The sequence below is a fragment of the Corylus avellana genome, chromosome 1 (assembly GCF_965113065.1).
Source record: "Corylus avellana chromosome 1, dhCorAvel1.hap1.2, whole genome shotgun sequence".
Classification (NCBI taxonomy): domain Eukaryota; kingdom Viridiplantae; phylum Streptophyta; class Magnoliopsida; order Fagales; family Betulaceae; genus Corylus; species Corylus avellana.
The window spans coordinates 35,862,292-35,887,477 of record NC_142490.1 but is presented as its reverse complement, the minus strand read 5'-3'; the positions used below and the strand labels follow the sequence as shown (position 1 = coordinate 35,887,477).

Here is a 25,186-nt window from a genome sequence, read left to right as displayed (position 1 = left end):
TGGTTGAAAAATGTTAGTGGGTATCATTCTTGGAAAACCCTCACGAGACTTCACTCGTCCTCTAGGGAACTCCTAGGAGTTTAAAAGGCTTGTTGCATACGCTAAATGCAACTGTACATCCCACGAAAGATGGATTTATCTTTTTATTTTTCACTTTATTTTCTGTTTTGTATTGCTAAGGGACTAGCAATATGTAAGTTGGGGGGTGTGATAAGCGCCGAATGTTGCACATTCAAGCCCCTTAATTTACATATGTTAATTTCTTAGCATTGTTATTTGTTTGATTTTGTTTTGTTTTTGTGTTTTAGGTTTTATTTGACAAGCCATTGGAAATTGGGCTTAAAAGGGCAAAAGCTGAGCATTTTAGATCTAGGATCGAGCATAGCTATTCCTGAGCTCGAGCGCACCTGAGCTCGAGCGCACGCCTGCGGCCAAGGATCGAGCGCACAAAACTTAGGATCGAGCGCACACGGGTGTGTGGTGCACAGTAACAATCCTTTTCCAGCGTGGATTTGGTTTTCAGTCTCCCAATTGAACTGGGAGACTGAACTCTGGTTTTCTCAGGGTTTCTAGGGTTTTTTGGGTTCTCCTAATCCCTATAAATAGGGCTTTAAACATTGTAAATAAACAGAGGGCTTTCTAGAGTTAAAATTTCAGTAAATTGTCTATGGAGCTTAGAAGATCATAAGCGGCTAAACCAATTGTGGGGTATTGATGTAACCCTTTCCAAACACAATGGTTTGATTATATTTAATTTCTAGTTTTTCAATTTATACATGTTGATTGTATAACCCTGAGGATTGCTACATTTGATTTTTGTTCTTCATATTAAATGCAATTATTCTTATTATTTTACTATTATTGAATTCAAATCATTCTTACTTTCTGTGATTATAAGAATGATGGTTATACAATGGTTCTTAATTGACATGCAATCAATAGGGTTAGATAGACCATACCTAGGAAAGACGGATAATATTACGCCCTAGTTTAGTGTAATTTAGGTAGACGATCTGTGCCAATCGAAGATGGGTTATGCTATTCCGTTGATTGTATGAAATTATTTCCATGTGTTTTCTTGTTTAAATTATAACATGCATAGAATGAATTGCTAGAATTAAATATAGTTAACCATTGATGTGCAGATAGTGGTGAAGTCAATACCCTACTCTCTCTCTCTCTCATATATTTACTCCCTTTATTTTCATGCACTTTGAATTTACACAAACAAATCATTCGCTTTTGAATTAAGTTAATTTTAATCTTTCAAATTTTAATAATTAAACCACAGCAGTCCTTGAGGTTCGACACCCTCAATATAGCCCTATCCTACGGGATTTGTCCTATTGCGAGTGGTAATTTTATAATTTATATTTTTGGTCACAAAAATACCACAATCAAATGGAACATCAATGGCTTGTCTGAACAAGAAGTGTTAAATAAAATGAATCACATGTCCATGGTTGCTAATGCCTACGTTACTAACCACAATTTAAACCAATAAGAAATTGTTGATCTGCTTTCTACTGGTTTTTCTGGAACTCTTCGGAATTGGTGGGACATACACCTTACTGAAAAATCTCGAGAAACAATTAGGAAAGCTGTCAAGAAAGATGAAGATGGTCTTCCAATATTTGATGAACAACGTGGCACAGGTGAACCTAATAACGTTAACACATTGATTTATACCATCATTAAACATTTTATTAGCACACCTTCTAACATTACTTCTCACATCTCTAATTACCTGAATAATCTTCGTTGTTCTACTATGTCTAATTTTAGATGGTATCAAGATGTTTTTCTTTCTCGCGTTATGGTTAGATCTGATAGTCAAAAACCTTCTTGGAAAGAAAAATTTATTGATGGATTACCTTCATTATTTGGTCACAAAGTTAAGGATGAACTTATTAACTTTAACACTGGATTAATTGAATATGAAAACTTAACTTATGGTGATTTGTTTTCTACCGTTAAAAAACTTGGCATAAAAATGTGCATCGACCAAAAAATGATCAGACAACAAGTAAATGTCATTTTTATAAGTTAGAAATTAATAATAATACGTGTCACGTTTTTGTTGGCTATGATGTTTTTATTGGCTATGATGTGACAAAGTAACAGATTTTGTTAAAATACTTAAAGGAAAGATGAGTGCTATACATCCCAAATTTGTTTCCTAAAAGTTGGTTCCCAAATGATGTATTACCATTTCATGAGATTTATTATTTTCGGAAGCGTGTCACAAACTCATGAGATGGTAACACATCATTTGAGAACCAACTTTTGGGAAACAAATTTTGGATGTGTAACATTTCTCTAAAAGAAATTAATTTCATTGAGTAAACTGTTATTTTGACATAATTTGAGGGCCTATATATTTATAAGACAAGGTGTGATTTGTAATTTTGGCCAATTACAGGGACTTATAAATTATTTTTTATACTACAAGTAGTAATTTATAATTTAGGTTAATCATAAGGACTAATTTTATATTTATCCTATATATATATATATATATATATATATATATATATATAGGTTAATCATAAAGACTAAATTTTCAACATTTTAAATTACTATTTTACCCCTGTTTACAATTCGAATTGCTAAGAAATTTGATGGCATGGATGTCTTTCCCCCATTTCTTTTCTTCTTCATTTTCTTCTCATTTTTCCGTTTCTCTTCTTCCACTTAAATTTTCAACATTTTAAATTACTATTTTACCCCTGTTTACAATTCGAATTGCTAAGAAATTTGATGGCATGGATGTCTTTCCCCCTTTTCTTTTCTTCTTCATTTTCTTCTCATTTTTCCGTTTCTCTTCTTCCACTCGTAAGTGCAAACCTTGCACGCGAGTGATTTATTTAATTTTTTTCCGTATTCTCAAATTGTTATTTTTTTTTTTTAGCTGTGAAAGGGATTTTCAATTTACGGATTATTGTTTGGGGCATGATCGTTATTGTAGCACAAATCTCCGAGATTGACAAGGAGTCCATCTCATCTCCAACACTATCATCACACGTGCACCTCAGACTTGCACAATCAGGTTGACTCAAAGTTATCCTTTATCCGGATCTATCAAGATAAGATAAAGGTTGACTCAAAAGTCAACCTTCAAAGGCTTGTTTTCAAAAAAAAAAAAAAGTGATTTCTCTAAAATTTCGGCTTGCCAGTTATAGTAAAATCTTTCCCATAATAGTAATACCCCTCTTCCCTATATATAATTATATATGCCTCCTATTGCTACCCAAAATCCGATCCTTGTTATTGTTTTTGAAACACGCTCTCTCTCTCTTTGCTCACTGAAAACTCTCTCTCTTTGGTGCGTCGATCTCTTTCCGTCTCAGGTTTACTTGCCCGCCTATGGAACTCCAAGTTTTGCTAGGGTTTTATTTTCTTAGGTTTTTATATTTAGGGTTTGCTTGTCCTATGATATTTTCTATCTGCAATAAACTTGGGGAAACGCCGAACCTCTTGATTGTGCGCCGTTAACAGATCTTCTTTTTTTATTCTCGGGTTGATCGGAATTTAGGGAAAAATTAGTCAGTTATTATCGATTAAATTCAGGGTATCCTTTTATGGGATTTGGGGTTTCCTAGATATGTAAGGTTTACTCTGTCTGTTTGATCGGAGTTTCGAAATTTTCGATGAAGGGTTTGATGAAATCTGTGAAATTAAGCCCTAAAACTTGAAATGGATCAATTAGGACTTTATTCCAGAGGGGTTTACTCAGTTTGATTGGACCTTTGGAAAGTTGGGAAAATTTTCAGCTCTAAGGTTTACTCTGTCTGTTTGATCTGAGTTTCGAAATTTTTGAGGAAGGGTTTGATGAAATCTGGGAAATTAAGCCCTAAAACTTGAAGTGGATCAATTAGGGCTTTATTCCAGAGGGGTTTACTCAGTTTGATTGGACTTTGGAAAGTTGGGAAAATTTTCAGCTCTAAGGTTTACTCTGTCTGTTTGATCTGAGTTTCGAAATTTTTGAGGAAGGGTTTGACGAAATCTGGGAAATTTAGCCCTAAAACTTGAAGTGGATCAATTAGGGCTTTATTCCAGAGGGGTTTACTCAGTTTGATTGGACTTTGGAGAAAATTTTCAGCTCAAGGATTTGTTTAAGCTCGGGATATGAAACCCTAAGCGTGAAATTATGAAGGATATTGGGTTTAATTTCTTCAATAATATCTTTACAGTTTGCCCAATTTGGTGAATGTGGATTTGAGGGGTTTTACTGAACTTAAGGCCGCTGATTGATTTTGATCTTCTGGGGAGGACATCTATGTGAATCAGTTTGCTCAGCCTGCTGGTTGTTTTGGATCTTCTGCCATGGAAGAGACATATTTGTTTTGTTTTGAATCGCAACTATGTGGATCAGTTTGTTCATTCTTTCGTTTCATGTATTTTTGTTTCATAGATGGACAGCAAGACAGCAAGAAAGCCTTATGTTTTTGATCGCCTGGGAAGAAAACCTGCTCACAACAAGCCTGTTTGCATCTTCTGGCGTAATGGTAAATGCCTCAGGAACCCATGTAGGTTCCTTCACAGTGAACTACCAGTCATGTGTGCTAAGAAAGGGTCCAACACGGAGTCATCTAATCAGCAGGATCTCCCTACAAAGAACTCCAATTACATTAGGACCAAGAACAAATTGATTTTGAAAAGGTCCTTGGAAACTACTGTTGAAAATTCCCGAGAAGATGCTGGTTCTAAAGACTGCAAAAGGGGAACTTCTAAGAACTTAGCCTTGAAGAATGAGGAGAGTGGTTCCAACAGTACAGAAGATGTTCTTACGAAATCTGAAGATGTTCTTACGAAATCTGAAGATGTTCTTGAGCAAAATGTTTGTCAATACTGGGTGCATGGCAACTGCATAGATGGCGATAAGTGTCAGTCTCTGCATTCCTGGTTTCATGCAGATGGGTTATCGATCTTGGCTCGGCTTCAAGGGCACACAAAGGTAGCACTGTGTTACTTGTTCCTTTTCCTTTTGTATTATACTTTGTTTTCGGGAAAACATTCAAAAATTAAAGATTTTTTATTTTAGAATAAATTATCCAAATTTTTAATCTGCAATTTTTACTTATGATCATGCTTAGTGATATGTATTTGTTTTAGTATTTGAATGTTAAAAGGACCTAAAATTGTATTAGAAATTTCAGTTTATGTGGAAAAAAAAAGAAAAAAGAAAAGAAACAGAAGGTTATGCTGCCTGCTATTACTTGCATATTTGACTTCCTAATTTCCAGTTGACTTAACTTCTTAGTTGCATCATTAGAGGGTTGTTAATCTTAATAGTGCAAATTGGGAAGATAGCTTGAAATAGCCACAATTTGGGCCGTGGGGCTGTGTGAGATTGGATAGTAGCATTCGAAAGCAGAATTTTTTCATCTTAAACACCATTGGTGGCCAAAAAAAACAAGTACGGTTGTACTGTCTACATGATTGCTGTAGTTAGAAAAGCATGCATTCAAAAAAAAGGAAAGCCAGAGAAGAAATAAAATGGATAAATAAGATGTGATAAAATATGGAAGAAACATTCTAGGCATATAACAAAAAGTTCTAATGCACTCTTAATGCTTGTTATTAATGTTCTTTGACTTATATTTGATATTCTTGAATGATGTTTACTGGACTTATCAAAAAATGAAACAGAAAAGAAAGGAAAAGGTACCCTTCGTATTAGCTAGAAATTATAGTATAATGTTGAAGAAGCTAAAATACTGCATAAAATGGAGAGATTATTCTGTGGATGAATTTTAGTACAGTGCTCGAGTAAAAGGCAGATTTAAGTATTTGTAATCTATTTATTGACGTAAAATCATTTGTTTTTTCAAGACTTTTATTAATAACTAATTCACATGACTGTAAGGCTGTGTTAATATTCTGTTTCTTGTGTGTTCTATTGAAATGCCAGGGATAGCTGGTCTAACTATAAAAAACGTGCCATGCGATTTTTTTTAACTTTCTTTTGTATCTTTTCTCCACAAATGGAGCATACATAATCTGTATATTTGTTTGGTTTTTATTGAATATCTTGTAGAATCCTTATTTATGACTTTTGTGATAACAGGCTGTCACGGGGATTGCACTTCCTGAAAAAAATAACAAGCTTTACACAGGCAGCAGTGACAGAACAGTTCGGATTTGGGATTGTCATACAGGACAGTGTGCTCAAGTCGTTGAACTTGGTGCCGATATAGGATCAATGATTAGTGAAGCTGTTTGGGTGTTCATTGGCATGCCAAATGTTATTAAGGTAAGCTATACCCTCAATATGTTTTGCTTTGTTATTGTTTTAATTTTCTTATAGTTGTTAATATTTTGTATCATTGCTCGATATGTATGCTCAATCTAGCATTTTTGATGATGTTCGCAGGCATTGAACACTGAGTTAGGTGCCGAATACGATCTCAGTGGACCGATTGGTCAAGTCTACGCCATGGCAACAACTCATGATATTACGCTTTTTGCTGGAGGCCAGGTAATCACTATGTTCACATTTGCTTTCTTAAAATTCTCGATCAGATTTGATTTTGTTAGTGGTTTTGACTTTTCTGTTTTTTGGGATTAATTTTTTTTTTTTTTTTTAATTATAAATTTTAAATCTATTTTGTTGTTTGAGAAACAACGTAGCTCGTGTTATACAAAGCAATTTATAAATCACCTAATATCATGATAATGCTCGAAACCAAATTAGATTTTGGAGTTTGAGTCTCTTGGTTGTATTCTCTGTAGTGGCTAGATATTCATGCAAGATTGACGGCCTTATTTATCGTCTCTTACTTTTGACACTATTCTTCTGCAGCACTTTTCATATTTGTATTATTGAATTCTAAATGGGTTCATTATTACTTGTAACCGCAGGATGGTGTTATTTTAGCGTGGAAGTGCACTTCTGAAACTAATTCCCCTTTCCAACCCGTCGCATCTCTTAAAGGACACACATCAGACGTAGTAGCTTTAACTGTTGGACGCGAGCGGTTGTATTCAGGTTCTAAGGACCACACAATAAGGGTAAGTTTGTACGTGATGAAGATAAATAATTGCACTTATAACTTTTGTTCTCTTTAGTAGTGATTTGATGAGACACTTTTGATTTTTATTAAAAAAATGGTGGTATTTTGCTTCTTTCTCTTCTCTTCTCTTATGGTAGCTGCAAATTGAACTACTTTTTAGTTGTTCTGTATGCTTCAAGCATAAAAATCAGATTTACTTCTAACTGACTGTTCTTGGTGCTGACCACCTTGTGTCTATTTATTTATTGTATGTTATTTGATTACTTTTATCTTCTTTGCAACATAGATAGTGTAAGCAATTATATCATTCCATTATTTTTCGGACTTGAAGCAATTGAGACTGTCATGATTTTGTTCCTTCACTTGATTAATGGAGGTTCACTATGTATACATTTGCAAAATATTTTGATAAAGCTATTTGACTTGATGTTGATATAAGTAATTGCTCGACTGTTTCTTTTATCACTCTTCATATTATCTCTATTTCGTGTTAATAGGTTTGGGATCATAAAACTTTAGAGTGTGTTATGACACTGGATGGTCATGCCGATACTGTGACGTCCCTTATTTGTTGGGAGGATTTTCTGTTATCCGGTTCTTTGGACCGGACAGTAAAGGCTTGGGCTATGAATGAAGAGGGCCGCGTGGAAGCAATCTATACACACGTTGAGGAACACGTAAGTTATTCAAGCACCACAATCCTTAAATTGTATATTTGCGCTCATTTGTTGCTTGGCCGACATTTCTTCATTTGCTCATGGTTTTTGATGGTAGTTGAAGTATGGTATATAGACCTATTCTAAAGGACCCAATTTTATAATGTGTGTAATAGGGTGTTGTTGCTTTCTGCGGGATTGAGGATGGGAATGGCAAACCAACCTTGTATTGCTCTTGTAATAACAATTCTGTCCAGTTGTATGAAATGCCATCGTGAGTACACTAAACCCTCTTTCATTCATGACTCCAAATCTCTATTCTTTTTCCGGTTGGCAGTGAGTCACATTTATTATTATTGTTGCTGTAGATTCGGTGATGGGGGCAGATTATTTGCCAAACAAGAAGTTAAAGTTATTCTACAAGGTCCAAAGGGACTCGGACTTTTTTTTACTGGGGATCAAACTGGTTTGGTAACGGCGTGGAGGTGGTTACCAAAATCCAAGGAGTAGCAGATTTTTTACCAACACCCCCACACTTGGAGGTATTCCAAACAATGCTTATGAATGTGACAAACAAAATAATGGCTTGTCCTCACACTTTGGTAGATAGCCTAAAAATTGACAATCATACCATTCATAATTTATTCTAATAGCCAAGTTTTACGTGTATAAATCTTTCATGCTAAATATTAATAGAATAAACCAATTAATCACAATAAGATATATTTCCAATAATAGTACACAAGTGCTTTAAGAAATGACTTTTATAAGTTCATCTTTCTCTAAGTATGATATGTCATTTTCTCTTATTTCTTTTCTGTCAATTGACAATTTTCTAAAGCTGTTTTAAAAAAATAGTAATCAACACTTGTGATTTTTAAACATGATTCTTATAAATAGAAGTTGCATATTATAACCTCTATTAAGATATTAAAATAAAATCTTTTCGACTAAAATCTCAGTAAATATGCGAAGTATCAAGCTCAACCATATAATAATCTACTATTATATGCTCATTTTCATAAATACGCCATTGCTATCATTCTTATGATATGATAAATTTATCAGATATCAAATGAGCCTCAATACGACTATCAATAATCACATATATTTTATTTTTAATCAACATGTCTGGAAAAATTAAAAGTTAAATAATATAGATGAAAAAGTAGTAAATATTTTTAAAGTATTCATGCTAATCTAGCATGTCATAGGTAACATAAGTGCTAGATACGATTTATTTTTTGAAATAGATCAATCAATAGAGGGATACCGCTTATCAGATACAACATTCATATATAAATTTTCACCGGCTTTAATTCAATCAGGGAGCACCTTCTTCACTTATTATTATTATTATTATTATTATTTCATTTAGTAAATGAAATTGTATATCATGTCTTAAAAAAAAATTAAGACCTATAAATCAGAGTTTAAAAACTCACAGCAGAGCCAAACAATTTTACTCCAAGATCTTCCAAAATAGGTTATCGCCATCACACACCAACTAGGTGTCATGAAAATCGCTCAACACAACACGCGCACCATGCCTATTCATTCTACGATGTGCTTATCTACAAGAATTTTTAGCAAAGTAGTATGCTTTGCACACAATTAGCAATGTCTATATATTTTCTCCATCACAGTATGAGTAACTACTCACTTTTGTGATTGTTAATCTTCATGGATGTTCTCCAATAAGCTTAGCACAACATAACATAAAGTGTTAAGTTCTAAAAATCCATAAAAGGCTTAACAATTTTTATTGCAAGATTCGTGACCCATTCAATAAAATATTATTTGACGAACAAATTAAATAACACAAATTTGAGGTCAAATAATCAAAAACTCTTTCAATCAAAATATTCATTTTCAATACTTACACACGAAATTAAAATCTTCTTTTGATAAGTGAATCAATTATCAGGTTTTTTTTCACAACAAAATCTATCCTCTCAAGAATTGATTTCATATTTTTTGTATGCGAATTGTATATTGCAAACTCTTATAGTATTTGACTTCTCATAAGTTTAAATACTATTGTGTTATAACTTTAGGGAACTGCATTCCTTGCTGGATTCTTCAGCACCGCAAGTCCTCCTCGCAATTCAAGTTTGGGGGTTGTTATTCTCAGGCATGCAGTTGATTTTAAATTCTGATTTTCATTTCATTGGCGAGTTTAAAATGATGAACACATGATCACTTGACTAGGGAATTTGAGTTTTGTTACTCTCTTTGGCAACATGAGATGTTACTTGTTTCAACTTGATTATCACAAGCACACATGCACATAGTCTGTAAGGTGCGAAATCTGAAATCAATTATGTTTGTTATCAGTATTTTGAATGCAGTTGGGTAACTTGTCGGAGGAATAACCTTGGCATAAAAAAAAAATAATAAAAAAAATAAAAAAAAAAAAAAAATATTGATCACTTTGAGCTTTTCACTGAGTAACCGGACCTCTTGCCTCATTAAGCAGTGAGTGTTCGCGTCAAAAGGTTGGAAGTTTGGTTTGATTGATAGCATGGCTAGTTTAGCTTCGTAGCCTTTTTGATTCGAGTTAGTAAGCCCTTAGGAGTGTTTTTACACTTAATGCCCTAAAGCCATTTGGTTTGGGAGTCATTGGCTTAATGCTCGATACATGGGTCAATAAGAAAGCTTAAGGGAGCTAAGCATTGCACAGCCTTTGCATAAAAAAATAATAATAATACTGATCACTTTGAGCTTTTCGCTGAGTAACCGGACCTCTTGCCTCATTAAGCAGTGAGTGTTCGTGTCAAAAGGTTGGAAGCTTGATTTGATTGATAGCATGGCTAGTTTGGCTTCGTAGCCTTTTTGACTCGAGTTAGTAAGCTCTTAGGGGTGTTTTTACACCTAATGCCCTAAAGCCATTTGGTTTGGGAGTCATTGGCTTAACGCTTGATACATGAGTCAATTAGAAAGCTTAAGGGAGCCAAGCATTGCACAGCCTGCCCTTGGTTGATCCGATGGGGAGTCCAACAAATTTTGAATATTCAACCATTCATGTTGAGATCATTTTTCAACTCTTACGACTATGTGTAAGTTCACTTTACACTAGTTGAAATCTTGTGATATCTCATAATGCCATGTGTAGTAACTCGATTCAAAATTTCCTAGAATTTTGAGGATGGAGTTTATCTTGTTAAGCTTGTTAATGAATGAGAACCATAATTTTTATGATACTTCTTTCTTGGGGATAACATGGTGGTAACAATGTTTATGGCTATCATTACTGCTGGATCAAAACTGGTTTGGTAACGAACGGCGTGGAGGTGGTTATCAAAATGCAAGGCATCATCACCCCTGGAGGAGTAGCTGATTTGCTTTGTCTTTTTGTTTGAACAGTTACTCATTAGTGGATTAGATGTACAAAATTTTTGTAATGACCCTTTTACTATCTATTATATGATAGAATGATTCAATTCTTTTGTTTGATCCATTTAACCATGAATGCATGTGACACTTCTCTCTCTCCAAAATTGACGTTAGACTGCAAAATCCATCCGACGTAGTCAAGGTGTGCAGCGTGTAATATATATATATATATATATATACCTGTGGAAGAGGCATTAATTTCCTTTGGTGTGATGCTGTTAGTATTTAACATTGGATTAGCCAAAAAAATGCAAAATGGATATTTGATTGTATTAGGAAAAAAAAAAAAAAAAAAACGCGGAGCCATTTTATTTTTTATTGTTTCTCTCACATGTTTTCTCTTTTTCCCAAAACTTTTCCCACTTTGCAAGGGAACCATTTGGGGTGTTTGGTTGTATAATTTGGTATTTTTTTTTTTCATGGAAATGGTTTTTTGAATTAAAATGAATAAAAATTTAAAAATAAATATTATTTTAATAGAATAGATAAAAATATAGCTAATCGGATGTAAAAGCCTTTAAAAATTCATTAGCAAAACTAGATAAAGTGAGTTTTGAGGAGCCATTTTGCATAAAAATTTGACTTCTGCATGGTGAATGCTCTTATATTGTTATCTGAACATACTAAACATTTGAAATCACTCATTGTGCTGCTTTCTCTTTTTGTAGAGAAAGAAGCTCCCACTTCTCTCTAAGAGAAGTTTCCACCCCCTTGTGAAGTTTTTCCTCCGCCTTGTGCGGCTGTCTGAGGGAGGGATGGAGTTCTTTCCCTCTCTCCTCCTTTCCACCCTTGTTCTCCATCATTTGCTTCTCTTTTTCTCTCGTTTTCCTTCATTCTCTCTTTCATTTCCAGTTGTTTCTTCCCCTTTACAGCAGCTCCCATCGCTCCTCTGCTATAACCGTTCAGCATTGTCCCATCTCCACCATAGATCGGCTGAGCCCAGCCTCCACCTGCCATCCATAAACCTTAGTAGCCCCCTAAATGGTGTTTCTCGATTTGGTTTTTTCAAAACTCGATCTGTCAACGCCAGGTAGCTCCACCATCACGCGTGCCTCACCACCATGCTCTACGACCTCTACGCTTCCTGACGTAACCATCTGCACCTTCGTCCAGCCAACACTTGCCGAAGCGTGCGCCACATGCACTCGAGAGTGGATCTCCCTTGTGGACGCGTGGTCCACACGCTCCAGAGAGTGGACAATTGTCCTCCACGCGTGGCTCCTCCGATTTGTCCTTCGCCTACCTACATCCGCCCTCGCCGGTGTTTTGTGGTGTTTTGTTCCTCTGATTTTGGCACTCCGATCTCCATTACCAGCGTGTGTTCATCACGCGCCGGTGATTGGCTTACACTCGCCGGCCTAAAATCTCCATCCTCCATTAACGATGTTCCTGAGGATTTTTTGCTTGCTTTATTGTATTTTACTTTGTTTTCTGTCTTATATTTATGATTGTTATTTTTTGCTTTTATTGTCTTTTGTTGAAATAATTATGATGTGAAAATTATATCGAAAATATGAGCGGAAGCAAGATAGAAAATAAATACAAAGATGTAAGGGTGGTTCGGTGTTAGACACCTACGTTCACCAACTGGAATACCCCTAAGGGCTACATTGTGTTCATTAACTTCATTTGTCTACAATACAAAGGTCCCTATTTATAGGTTAATGTTTAAATACAATTATTGTAATCAAATCCCCTTGATTTGATTACAATCCCAATACTTGACTACAATCAACCCATAAATAAAGAATATTTGATCAGCATAATTATAGAATATACAGAAAATATTATATATTTTTTTATATATTCTAACATCCCCCCTCAAACTCAAAGTGGAATATTTTGGAACCTTGAGTTTGAAATCAGAAACAATGATGACGGTGTGGCGAAGGCCGAAAACGATCCATAGATGGTGGTGACTGCAGGAAGAGATAGAGGCTGGCAGGGCGGTCAGCAACGGCGGTAGGTGGCTGGTGAATGCAGAAGCAAAAGGACCGACAACGGGCCAAAACTTCAAAAGGGACCGACAACGGGCCAGGACTGACAATGAAACAAACTTCAAAATGGGCCCACGACGGGCCAAAATTCAAAAAGAGGCCAACAACAGGTTATGGCTGACAATGAGTCAAACTTCAAAAGGGTTGGTAACGGGCCAGGGCTGACAATGAGCCAAACTTCAAAAGGGGCCGACAAGGTTGAAATGATTTGGTTTCAATTAAAGTTGTTGAGAGAGAACGGTGATAAAGTGGTCGAAAATGGGAACATGAAAACTGAAAATGTTATTTATTGGAGAGCATAAACCAGTGGAGTTGGAGAAAAAGGACGCACATAGTTTACATTCTTTAATATATATAAATGTAAATGTAAAATTGGTCCATGTGGTTGGCCTAAACTACTAATAACTCATTGTGCCGGTGGTATAACAAATAATTTATAGGTCCATGAAGTTAGCCTAAATTATAAATCACTCCCTGTATTAAAAAAATAATTTATCTGTCCCCAGGGTAGACAAAAAATAACTGTTTACTCCCTAAAATCAACTTCCATTAACTTAACAAAATCTATTACTTTGTTACATCATAATGCTATAGTAAATTAACATAATCTATTATATTTAAAAAATTTTACTCCGTCTGTAATACTCCCTCACTTTTGTCTTCCTCGCCATGATTTTGAAGCATTTTGCGAGAATTTGACAGTCGCATTTTGTGAAGTAGTTGACAATGACGAAGATGAGGGAATTGTACGCACAAGGTAAAATTTTGGGATATAAGATATTAGGTTAATTTACTTAGCTGTATAACGTTGAGTGAGGGCTGATGTGTAGTCTTAGTTAGTATCGTAAAATGATATAAAAAAAAAAACTAATTGTCATTTTTGTAAGTTAGAAATTAATAATAACATATGTCACGTTTTTATTGGCTATGATGTGGCAAAGTAACAGATTTTGTTAAGTTACTTAAAGGAAATAGGAGTGTTACACATCCCAAATTTGTTTCCCGAAAGTTGGTTCCCAAATAATGTATCACCATCTCATGAGATTTATTATTTTCGGAAGTGTGTCACAAACTCATGAGATAGTAACACATCATTTGAGAACCAACTTTTGGGAAACAAATTTGGGATGTATAGCATTTCTCTAAAAGAAACTAATTTTATTGAGTAAACTGTTATTTTGGCATACTTTGAGGACCTATAAATTTATAAGACAAGATGTGATTTGTAATTTTGGCCAATTACAGGGACCTATAAATTATTTTTTATACCACATGTAGTGATTTATAATTTAGGTTAACCATAAGGAATTTTCAAATTGTATATCATGTCTTAAAAAAAATTAAGACCTATAAATCAGAGTTTAAGAACTCACAATAGAGCCAAACAATTTTACTCCGAGTTCCTCCAAAATAGGTTATCGCCATCACACACCAACGAGGTGTCATGAAAATCGATCAACACAACACGCGCACCTTGTCTCTTCCTTCTACTATGTGCTTATCTACAAGAATTTTTAGCAACATAGTATTCTCTGCACTCAATTAACAATGTCTATATATTTTCTCCATCACAATATGAGTAACTACTCACTTTTGTTATTATTAATCTTGATGGATGTTTTCCAATAAGCTTAGCACAACATAACATAAAGTGTTAAAAGTTCTAAAAATTCATAAAAGGCTTAACAATTTTTATTGCAAGATTCATGACCCAATCAATAAAATATTATTTGACGAACAAATTAAATAACACAAATTTGAGGTCAAATAATCAAAAACTCTCTCAATCAAAATATTCACTTTCAATACCTACACATGAAATTAAAATCTTCTTCTGATAAATGAATCAATTATCAGATATTTTTTTCACAACAAAATCTTTCCACCCAAGAATTGATTTCATCTTTCTTGTATGCGAATTGTATACCGCAAATTCTTAAAGTATTTGACTTCTCATAAGTTTAAATACTATTGTGTTATAACTTTAGGGAACTGCATTGCTTGCTGGATTCTTTAGCACCGTAAGTCGTCCTCGCAATTCAAGTTTGGGGGTTGTTATTCTCAAGCATGTAGTTGATTTTAAATTCTGATTTTCATTTCATTGGCGAGCTTAAAATGATGAACACATGATCACTTGACTAGGGAATTTGAGTTTTGTTACTTTCTTTGGCAACATGAGATGTTACTTGTTTCAACTTGATTATCACAAGCACACATGCACATAGTCTGTAAGGTACGAAATCTGAAATCAATTATGTTTGTTGTCAGTATTTTGAATGCAGTTGGGTAACTTGTCGGAGGAATAACCTTGGCATAAAAATATATATTTATATATATATATATATATATATATATATATATATATATATATATATATATATATATATTGATCACTTTGAGCTTTTCACTGAGTAACCGGACCTCTTGCCTCATTAAGCAGTGAGTGTTCGCGTCAAAAGGTTGGAAGTTTGGTTTGATTGATAGCATGGCTAGTTTGGCTTCGTAGCATTTTTGACTCGAGTTAGTAAGCCCTTAGGAGTGTTTTTACACTTAATACCCTAAAGTCATTTGGTTTGGGAGTCATTGGCTTAACGCTCGATACTGGGTCAATAAGAAAGCTTAAGGGAGGTAAGCATTGCACAACCTTTGTGTAAAATAATAATAATAATACTGATCACTTTGAGCTTTTCGCTGAGTAACCGGACCTTTTGCCTCATTAAGCAGTGAGTGTTCGCGTCAAAAGGTTGGAAGTTTGGTTAGGTTGATAGCATGGCTAGTTTGGCTTCGTTGCCTTTTTTACTCGAGTTAGTAAGCTCTTAGGTGTGTTTTTACACTTAATGCCCTAAAGCCATTTGGTTTGGGAGTCATTGGCTTAACGCTCGATACATGAGTCAATTAGAAAGCTTAAGGGAGCCAAGCATTGCACAGCCTGCCCTTGGTTGATCCGATGGGGAGTCCAACAAATTTTGAGTATTGAACCATTCATGTTGAGATCATTTTTCAACCCTTACAACTATGTGTTAAGTTCACTTTACACTAGTTAAATCTTGTGATATCTCATAATGCCATGTGTAGTAACTCGATTCTAAATTTTCTGGAATTTTGAAGATGGAGTCTATCTTGTTAAGCTTGTTAATGAATGAGAATCATAATTCTTATGATACTTCATTCTTGGGGATAACATGGTGGTAACAATGTTTGTAGCTATCATTACTGGTGGATCAAAACTGGTTTGGTAATGGCGTGGAGGTGGTTATCAAAATGCAAGGCATCATCAACCCCGGAGGAGTAGCTGATTTGCTTTGTCTTTTTTGTTTGAACAGTTACTCATTAGTGGATTAGATGTACAAAATTTTGTAATAACCCTTTTACTATCTATTATATAATAGAAAAGAATGATTCAACTCTTTTGTATTTTTCTTTGTTTCATCCATTTAACCACATGAATGCATGTGACACTTCTCTCTTTCCAAAATTGACAATTAGACTGCAATGTAAGAAATTTTATTTAAAGTATGTCCCTAATGTCACATATATTATTGTAATTATAAAATATACAGTGTTCAGTAGTTTATTCCAATTAAAGCTTATTGTGTGAAATCAAATACTCTGAATTAAATTGCTGATTTAATTCTTGTGGAACAAGTATTTGATTTCAATCAAATATTCTGAATTAAATTGCTGATTTAATTCTTGTGGAGCAAGTATTTGATTTTCATTACTGATTTTATTTTGTGGAATCAATTAGCTGTATTGATTATTTTTATTCCTTGATGGGAGGAATAATTAAGGTAACAGTTCTAATTGAGGGTCCCTCATCTACCTATAAATAAGGCCTGTATATTCCATCAATTGGTACTCACTGGTAGACATAGGTCAGAAGAACCTCTCAATATTTTTAGTTTTCCAGATTTTGTTTCTATAAAGTTGTTCTTCAATTGGCTTGAGCAAAGCATGGCTAGAAGTATTTATATAATTATTCATTCTGTTGCTAATTTTATTATTAATTAGTATTTAATTATATATTGAATTCTTACATATGGTATCAGAGCCTTCTCTAGGTCATATTTATTCAGCATTAAGTTAATTGTTTATTCAATAGTTATTGTGAACGTTCAGTTTTTATATATTATTTGTTCACACACTATTGCAATAAGGCATGAGAATTTTTTTTTTCTCTCTTATACGAGTATCTATAATGCTTTGTATATGAATATTTGTTTTGGGTCCTTTTGGATATACTGTTTTGTTTGGACTTAAAAACTAACAATTGGAGGGCCTTGACTATATTGCCCTTGTCCCTGTACGAGAAACCTTACCAAGATATGGTTCTAGCCCCACCCATCGCCACTGCCTGGCGACAGTGACCCACTCCCCTGGCCTCCATAAGCGGCGTTTTGCCGGATAAAGGAAGCAGCCACTGGATTTGAAAAGGTGGAAGTTGAATTGAAGTGGGACCTATATGGTGGGCCTGCAGGGTACCAGCTCGCTAAGCCATCGGGGGGAAGCAACTCAAGGTGCATTCCGCGCTGCTCTGGAAAGCCAGCGATGCGCCATCAGTGACGTTTAATGGATATAAACATCCCCGAATCGATACGAAAATCTCCCGTACCGAACTTCCTCCGAAGGTGAGTGAGCCAGCAAGGGCCCTTCCTCTAAAGCCCCACAGGCTTAGCACATGTCCCAAATTGAAAACCTTCTAACCACCTTAATGCCCCCGCACTGGGTCACAAGCCCACACTACCAGGCTCGGCTTACCAGAGCAGCGGCCATCACGGCAGCCTGTGAGGACAACAAGGGCAACCCGTATGGGGTTGCCTATGAGCTGGTTGGGCGGTGGCCACTTGTCGTTGACAATGGTTGTTTGGCCGTTTGAGTGTTGGCCGTTGGTGGCCGGTGCATGAGGAAGGCGGCGGCAACGAGGCATGAGGAAGAAGAAGAAAGGGGCGGCGGCTAGTTTTGGGGTATTTCCGGGTTGGGGAGTTAAGGATTCGGGTAGGGTTTCTAACCCATAAGGAACCGGGTCAAGTGCTTTTGTGCCACTGGGTATGGGTTCATTTTAATCCAAGCCCAATTCAGTTAAGAAAAGAAAAAACTTGGTTTATTAAGTGGGCTAACCCGATTGGGCCAACCCAATACAGAAACCAAAGGCTGACCCAATAAGGAAGCCCAACCCGATAACCCATTCAGTTTTTTTTTTTAAAAAAAAAGAAGCTCATTGGGTTTAGAACTTAGGTTCTTAAGGTATAAAGAGCCTAAGGCTACTTTTAGGACCATTAAGCTATGCAGTTTATTATGTTTTAATATTACATTTTTATTTTACTTATTATTTAATTTGTTCAGTATTAAATTATTGTTTTTTTAATACATGAACTTGAGGATATATTTATTCTTTTATTTATATTGTTTAAATATAAATTGCTTGATGCCTAGACCTGAGAATAATTAACTAGGCCACATATGTTGGTAAATGTTTATGGTACTATCCAAAATTACAATCGGAAAGCTCTGACAAGGCAAGTCTTGGGGCTTAAGTGTGCCATTGTGCGCCCCCTCACTTACTTAGGACACTGTCCAGTTGTACTTTGGAAAAATAGTGTTTACCCACTAACATGTTGGCTTGTTTTTTATTCTTGGAAACTTTATTTTGGCATCTATACAGTTATTGGATGTTAATGAAGTCGTGATTATCATAAGAATTTTGGGAGAGCCACAGCATCCCGATTTTATAATGATAATTGCATCAAGATCATATATGTGAACTTCATAAAGAAAATTAACATCATGTTGTAATTAATTCATAAATTTAATTACTAATCCCCACAGAGACGTTATTATTTTTATGACTTAATTAGAATAAGATAATAAATTTAACTTTAAAAAATAAAATTTTTCTTAGGCCCACAGGTACGGAGAATTTTATTTATTAATGTTAAATTTATTAGTCTTATTAAAGAGTAAATTTCATGCGTGATGCAACCTTTGCCCACAGGTAGGTTGAAATTTACTATTAAATTAACATTGGTTAATTTAAATAAATTAGATGTTAATGAAGTCGTAATTGTCATAATAATTTTGGGAGAGCCACAGTATCCCGATTTTATAATGATAATTGCATCAAGATCATATATGTGAACTTCATAAAGAAAATTAACATCCTGTTGTAATTAATTCATAAATTTAATTACTAATCCCCACATGGACGTTATTATTTTTATGACTTAATTAGAATAAGATAATAAATTTAACTTTAAAAAATAAAATTTCTCTTAGGCCCACAGGTACGGAGAATTTTATTTATTAATGTTAAATTTATTAGTCTTATTAAAGAGTAAATTTCATGCGTGATGCAATCTTTGCCCACAGGTAGGTTGAAACTATTAAATTAACATTGGTTAATTTAAATAAATTAGATGTTAATGAAGTCGTAATTGTCATAATAATTTTGGGAGAGCCACAGCATCCTGATTTTATAATGATAATTGCATAAAGATTATATATATGAACTTCATAAAGAAAATTAACATCGTGTTGTAATTAATTCATAATTTAATTTGCCAATCCCCACATGGACGTTTTTATTTTTATGACTTAATTAGAATAAGATAGTAAATTTAACATTGAAAATAAAATTTCTCTTAAGCCCACAGGTACGGAAAATTTTATTTATTAATGCTAAATTTATTAGCCTTATTAATAAAAAGTAAATTTCATGCGTGATGCACCTTTGCCCACATGTAGGTTGAAATTTACTATTAAATTAACATTGGTTAATTTAAATAAAGTTATTTCATAGCATTAAAGTATATTATTTTTCCTTGGTTATTGGATGTATTCCTACTGCTTTAATTATTAGTATTTTATGTTCCAATAATTCCTAGTGGTAATTTTTCCTGACTGAAAAGAAAATGTGCTTTTCACTTTGGGGTATTTGGAGATTGAATTGGCGTTTCGTGTGGACGAAAACAAGTACGCCACATGAGATTATTAAACATGAACAATTGTAGTGATTTAAATCGCTTAAGTTTCAACGTTCATGAAATCTCATATCAAGGAAAGCATTAGGTTTTTATTCCTTAATGTTTTAGGGCCAAAGAAAGGTAGTTTAGGAACATTTAGTGAGTTCCAATAAGACTTTGGTCTGCACCCTAGTAAGAAAAGCTTTAAAGTCAAACCTTTTACAGTTTCAAAATGTGCGTGAGCACATTATGGAAATGAAGGACATAATAGCTCATTATAAAGTCCCTAAAGGTTGAGTTTTTGAGTCATTGTGGTCAATTTTATTTTAAATTCTCTCATCTAAATATGGTATTTTTCAAATATCTTGTGGCACACATAAGGATAACTGATCAATAAAGAAACTTCTAATCATATGTGTTCAAGAAGATGAGAGATTAAGACATGAGTTACTCATGTTACAGAAAAGACCTTGATAGGCAATCATGTCCAATAGTTGGTGAATGAGAACAAGGTGCCAACAAAGTATTATGGCTATTAAGATACTTGTTTCTCTTACACTAAGGAAAATTATGGGCATATAAAGAATGATTGCATAAAGTATCATAAATGACTTGAAATAAAGGTAATCTCATACATCTACTGTGTCATGAATCTCTTTTATTGACTCTCCTAAATACTGTGTAGATTGAATTTGGTTTAGCGGTTCACATTGTCAACATAATGCAGGGTTTTCTAAATAATATTTGTTTACAATTGGAGGTTGTTGGGATCTATAGATTAATTTAAAAAATTCAGTTATGTTATTTTGACCTTAATAATGTTTCTATATATTCCACAATTCTTTTAGAAATTTAATTTCTATTTTAGTTTGTTAAAATCAAGTTTGAACATTATTAAAATTTTGGGTGGAATATTAAATTAACGGTCTATTTTAAATTGATCTAGATTCCAATTTTTGAAAATTAATTCCTACATATAAATGTTGACATAAAACAGAGTCTTATGAATGAGGAAATCCTCTATGTTATGGCATTGGAGATTGGAATATATCTCCATAAAGAATAAAAAGGTCGATAAATGATAGAGTTTTTTACGACTCTTGAAATTTACTATCTTTGGTATTTATGTGGACTGCATTAACGAAAAGCAGACCAACTATACCACTAAATATGCCAACAAAAGGGTTTTTGAGATTCTTGAGATCATGTACAAGTGTAGACATTTTTCATACTTCTTGCCTAAATGGTTAGAGATATCCTATCTCTTTCGGTAATAACCATATAAGGTTTATGTATCTCTATCTTCTAAATCATAGGGTTTGGGCATTAAATGCTTCCAATACCTATAAGGTAGAAGTAGAGAAACAAAATAAAAGGAAGTCAAGATCGTAAGATCTAATAGAGGCAAATAGTATTATAGTAGGTACATGAAAAGGGGACATGAAAGGTAATACTAATATTCTATTATCCTAATGGACTGAAGCCTTGAAAACCGATGTGTATACATTTAACTGGGTTCCATTTAGGGTTGTTCATAAGACACCTAAATTAAGGAATGAATGGAACCAAGTTCAAATTGTTTACACATATGAGGTTGTCCTGCTTTAGTGAGGATTTATAATCCACACCTAAGGTAATTAGATTCAAGGACAACTAGCGGAATTTTATAGGTTATACACTAAACTCCAAGAGGTTTAGGTTTTACTGTTCTTCATGTAGTCCTAGAATTGTTGAGTCTAGATATTCAAAATTTTTAGAGGACGTTGAACTTAGTGGGAGTGTTTATCCTCAAGGGATTGAATTAGAGGAAGTACAAGAGTTGACTGAAGCCCTTTCACATGAAGGGTGTTTGATTGTACTTAAGAAAAATCAAATTGATTATCTTCATGCACAATCGGTTTCAGAACAACCAACTCATGAGGAACAAGTTCATAATGAACCTACTCAGACTTTGCCAAATGCAAAGGAAGTAGGATTAAGTAGATCCTCTAGAATAAGGCGACCAACAATTCCTAGTGATTATGTTTTATACTTCCAGGAGACTGTTTTTTATGTCAGACCTAAAGACGATTCAAAATTTGTTTTCACATCCTTTTGGGTGGAGATAACTTCACATTATGTTTCAATGCCATGAAGGAGGAGATGAAATCTTTGGCTAAAATTCAAGTCTGCAATCTTGTTGACTTACCAAAGGGAGTTGTAGCCTTAGGCTGCAAATGGGTTTACAAAACCTAGGCTGCAAATGGGTTTACAAAACCTAAAAGGATGCTTCCGGGTAATGTTGAACGATATAAAGCTAGACTTGTAGCCAATGATCTTACTCAAAAGGAAGGCATTGATTATCATGGTATGAGTAGCTAATTTTGGTTTAGAGCTATATCAAAAGGATGTGAAAAACAATTTTCCTGAATAAGAATCTTAAGGAGGAGGTGTACATAAGACAACTTAAGGGGTTTTATTAATAACAGTCAGAAAGCTTGCAAATTAAGGATATCTATTAATGGACTAAGATAGGCCTCTCACTAGTGGTATATAATACATGGTTATTACCTCATATAGGTTTATTGAGAACCTTGTTAATCATTGAATATACCTTAAGGTCAGTGGGAGTAAAGTTACATTTCTTTTAGTCCTGTATATAGATAATATTTTGCTTGCAAGCATTAATTTAGGTTTGCTGCATAAAGTTCCTCTCACAAAAGTTTTGGGAGAGATTCAGAATGAAGAACTATGAATCTTCAGTAGCACCTATTATTAAAGGGGATAAATTCAGTGTAGATCAATGTCCCAAAATGTATTGGAACAAAGGCAGATGAAAAATATTCCATATGTATGCACAGGTCTACATTAGACCTAACATTGAAATATCAGTTGGACTATTGGGTCAATATAGCATTGTGGAATATGCAATAAACCAAGAACTACAGTTTAACCTAAAAAATACACTTACTATTTGGTGGTGTTTATTCAGGTTTGATTTTTGCTAAATGTGTGGATAGTAGAGAATCAACTTCAGTATGTATGTATTGAAGATGCAGTAAGCAGACTACAGTTGCTACATCTACCATGAAAGCAAAAGTCATTACATGCTGTGAATTAATTACACAGGCATTATGGTTGAGATATTTTTGTTAAAGGTCTCAAGATTGTCGATTTTGTAGTTAGACCCATAAAGATCTTCTGAGTTAATTCTACTACAGTGATCTTTTCTAAGAATAAATTGAATAGAAGCAGAAGTATGTATATCGACATAAAGTATCTCAAAGAGAACATTAAGTGACATGAAGTGTCTATTGAGCATATAAGTATTGAATTAATGATTGCAGATCCCATGACTAAAGGTTTACCGGTAAATAAAGTATAAAGTCATGTGGAATATATGAGATTCATTAATTCATTTGTACTTAGTTTCTCTTTAATTGGTCTATAGACATAAAGGTTATGTTATTAAGATTTTTGTGCGCATATATATCATTCTTATCCGTGGGGATAAAATTAAAGTGGAACCCGAATGACTTATAGGAAGTTCATTCATAAAGCACATTATCCATAAGATACTCAGTTAGGGAGGTATTGCACATCGTGATACATGGAAGGGACGGCTTATCATATAAAAGCTTTACCGTCATGATTCGTGTGTGGTATTCCTTGAGTGAGTGGGAGGATTCCATGAATGGTTGGAATAAATAAAGTATTGGCCATATCATAGAACCGAACACCATAAGGAATTTATGTGTCATAAGGGTCAAGTGGGAGAATGTAAGAAATTCCATTTAAAGTATGTCCCTTATGTCACACATATTATTGTAATTATAAAATATACGGTGTTCAGTAGTTTATTCGAATTAAAGCTTATTGTGTGAAATCAAATATTCTGAATTAAATTGTTGATTTAATTCTTGTGGAACAAGTATTTGATTTGCAAATATTCTGAATTAAATTGTTGATTTAATTCTTGTGGAGCAAGTATTTGATTTCATTACTAATTTTATTTTGTGGAATCAATTCGCTGTATTGATTATTTTTATTCATTGATGGGAGGAATAATTAAGGTAACAGCTCTAATTGAGGGTTCTTGACCTACCTATAAATAAGACTTGTGTATTCCATCAATTGGCACTCACTGGTAGACATAGATCAGAAAAACCTCTCAATATTTTTAGTTTTACAGATTTTGTTTCTGTGAAGTTGTTCTTCAATTGGCATGAGCAAAGCATAGCTAAAGGTATTTATATAATTATTCATTTCGCTGCTAATTTTATTATTAATTAGCATTTAATTATATATTGAATTCTTACATGCAAAATCCATCTGATGTAGTCAAGGTGCAACGTGTAATATATATATATATATATTCCAAAGAAATTATCATTGACTTGTCCAAACCAAATAGAATTCCGTCAAACATAATATAAATATTAAACACACTGCTTTTTATCAAGTTATTCGCTAACAATTTATTTATAAATTATTTTCAACGTAAATACAATTACAACTCCTGATTCGCTTTTATTTCTTTTAGATTAAAGGGTTTCATGTTAGAGTATCTCCGAATGTATTTATTTTACCCAACTAAAAAACACTTTTCTTTATTTTACTCAAAACTCCAACAAATTTTCTATTCCCGTTCTACTTTTTTAAAATATTATTTATCCATTTTCTTATTCCTTCCAATTTTTTTTTTTTTTTTTTGCAAGTCACCATAAAATCAAAAAGCACTCGCAATAGTTTCACATCGAGACTTTAATTTTTCCACAAGCATCAATTACTAATTTTCCCTAGGGTTTCAACTGCACAAAAGAAGAGAGGAGAAGAGAAAAGTAAGGGAAAAAAATCTCTCTCATCGACAAACAAAAAGGTGCTAGTATCCCGACAACTGTTGACTAAAAAAAACTATTTATAAATACATTGTTAATATTTATTTTAGAAAAATTATAAATTATTTATCTTATTCTACAAACCAAAATTACGATTTCTCATAACAAAGATTTAATAAGAAAAATATTTTTTAAAATGTTTTACAAAATACTTCTGCGATTTTAAAAAGTAGCGATCCCACTTATTGACCCTTAAGAGGCAACTCACTTTTGATATCTGAATGACTACTTTATAATTACCGCTTCTCTTTCTCCCGAGAGAATCTTTGAACCCTTGTGGTTTTC

General features: G+C 33.9%; 1 protein-coding gene across 1 annotated transcript; it reads left to right on the top strand.

Moving 5' to 3' along the window:
* Nucleotides 1–3,247: 3,247 nt before the first annotated feature.
* On the top strand, nt 3,248–11,118 carry LOC132170944 (zinc finger CCCH domain-containing protein 48). Its single transcript, XM_059582104.2, has 8 exons — nt 3,248–4,957; nt 6,071–6,256; nt 6,377–6,481; nt 6,865–7,014; nt 7,514–7,693; nt 7,849–7,946; nt 8,041–8,214; nt 9,730–11,118. Exons 1-7 carry the CDS (start codon nt 4,415–4,417, stop codon nt 8,180–8,182), a joined length of 1,404 nt encoding a protein of 467 aa, XP_059438087.2. The 5' UTR covers nt 3,248–4,414; the 3' UTR covers nt 8,183–8,214; nt 9,730–11,118.
* The last annotated feature ends 14,068 nt before the right edge of the window (nt 11,119–25,186 follow it).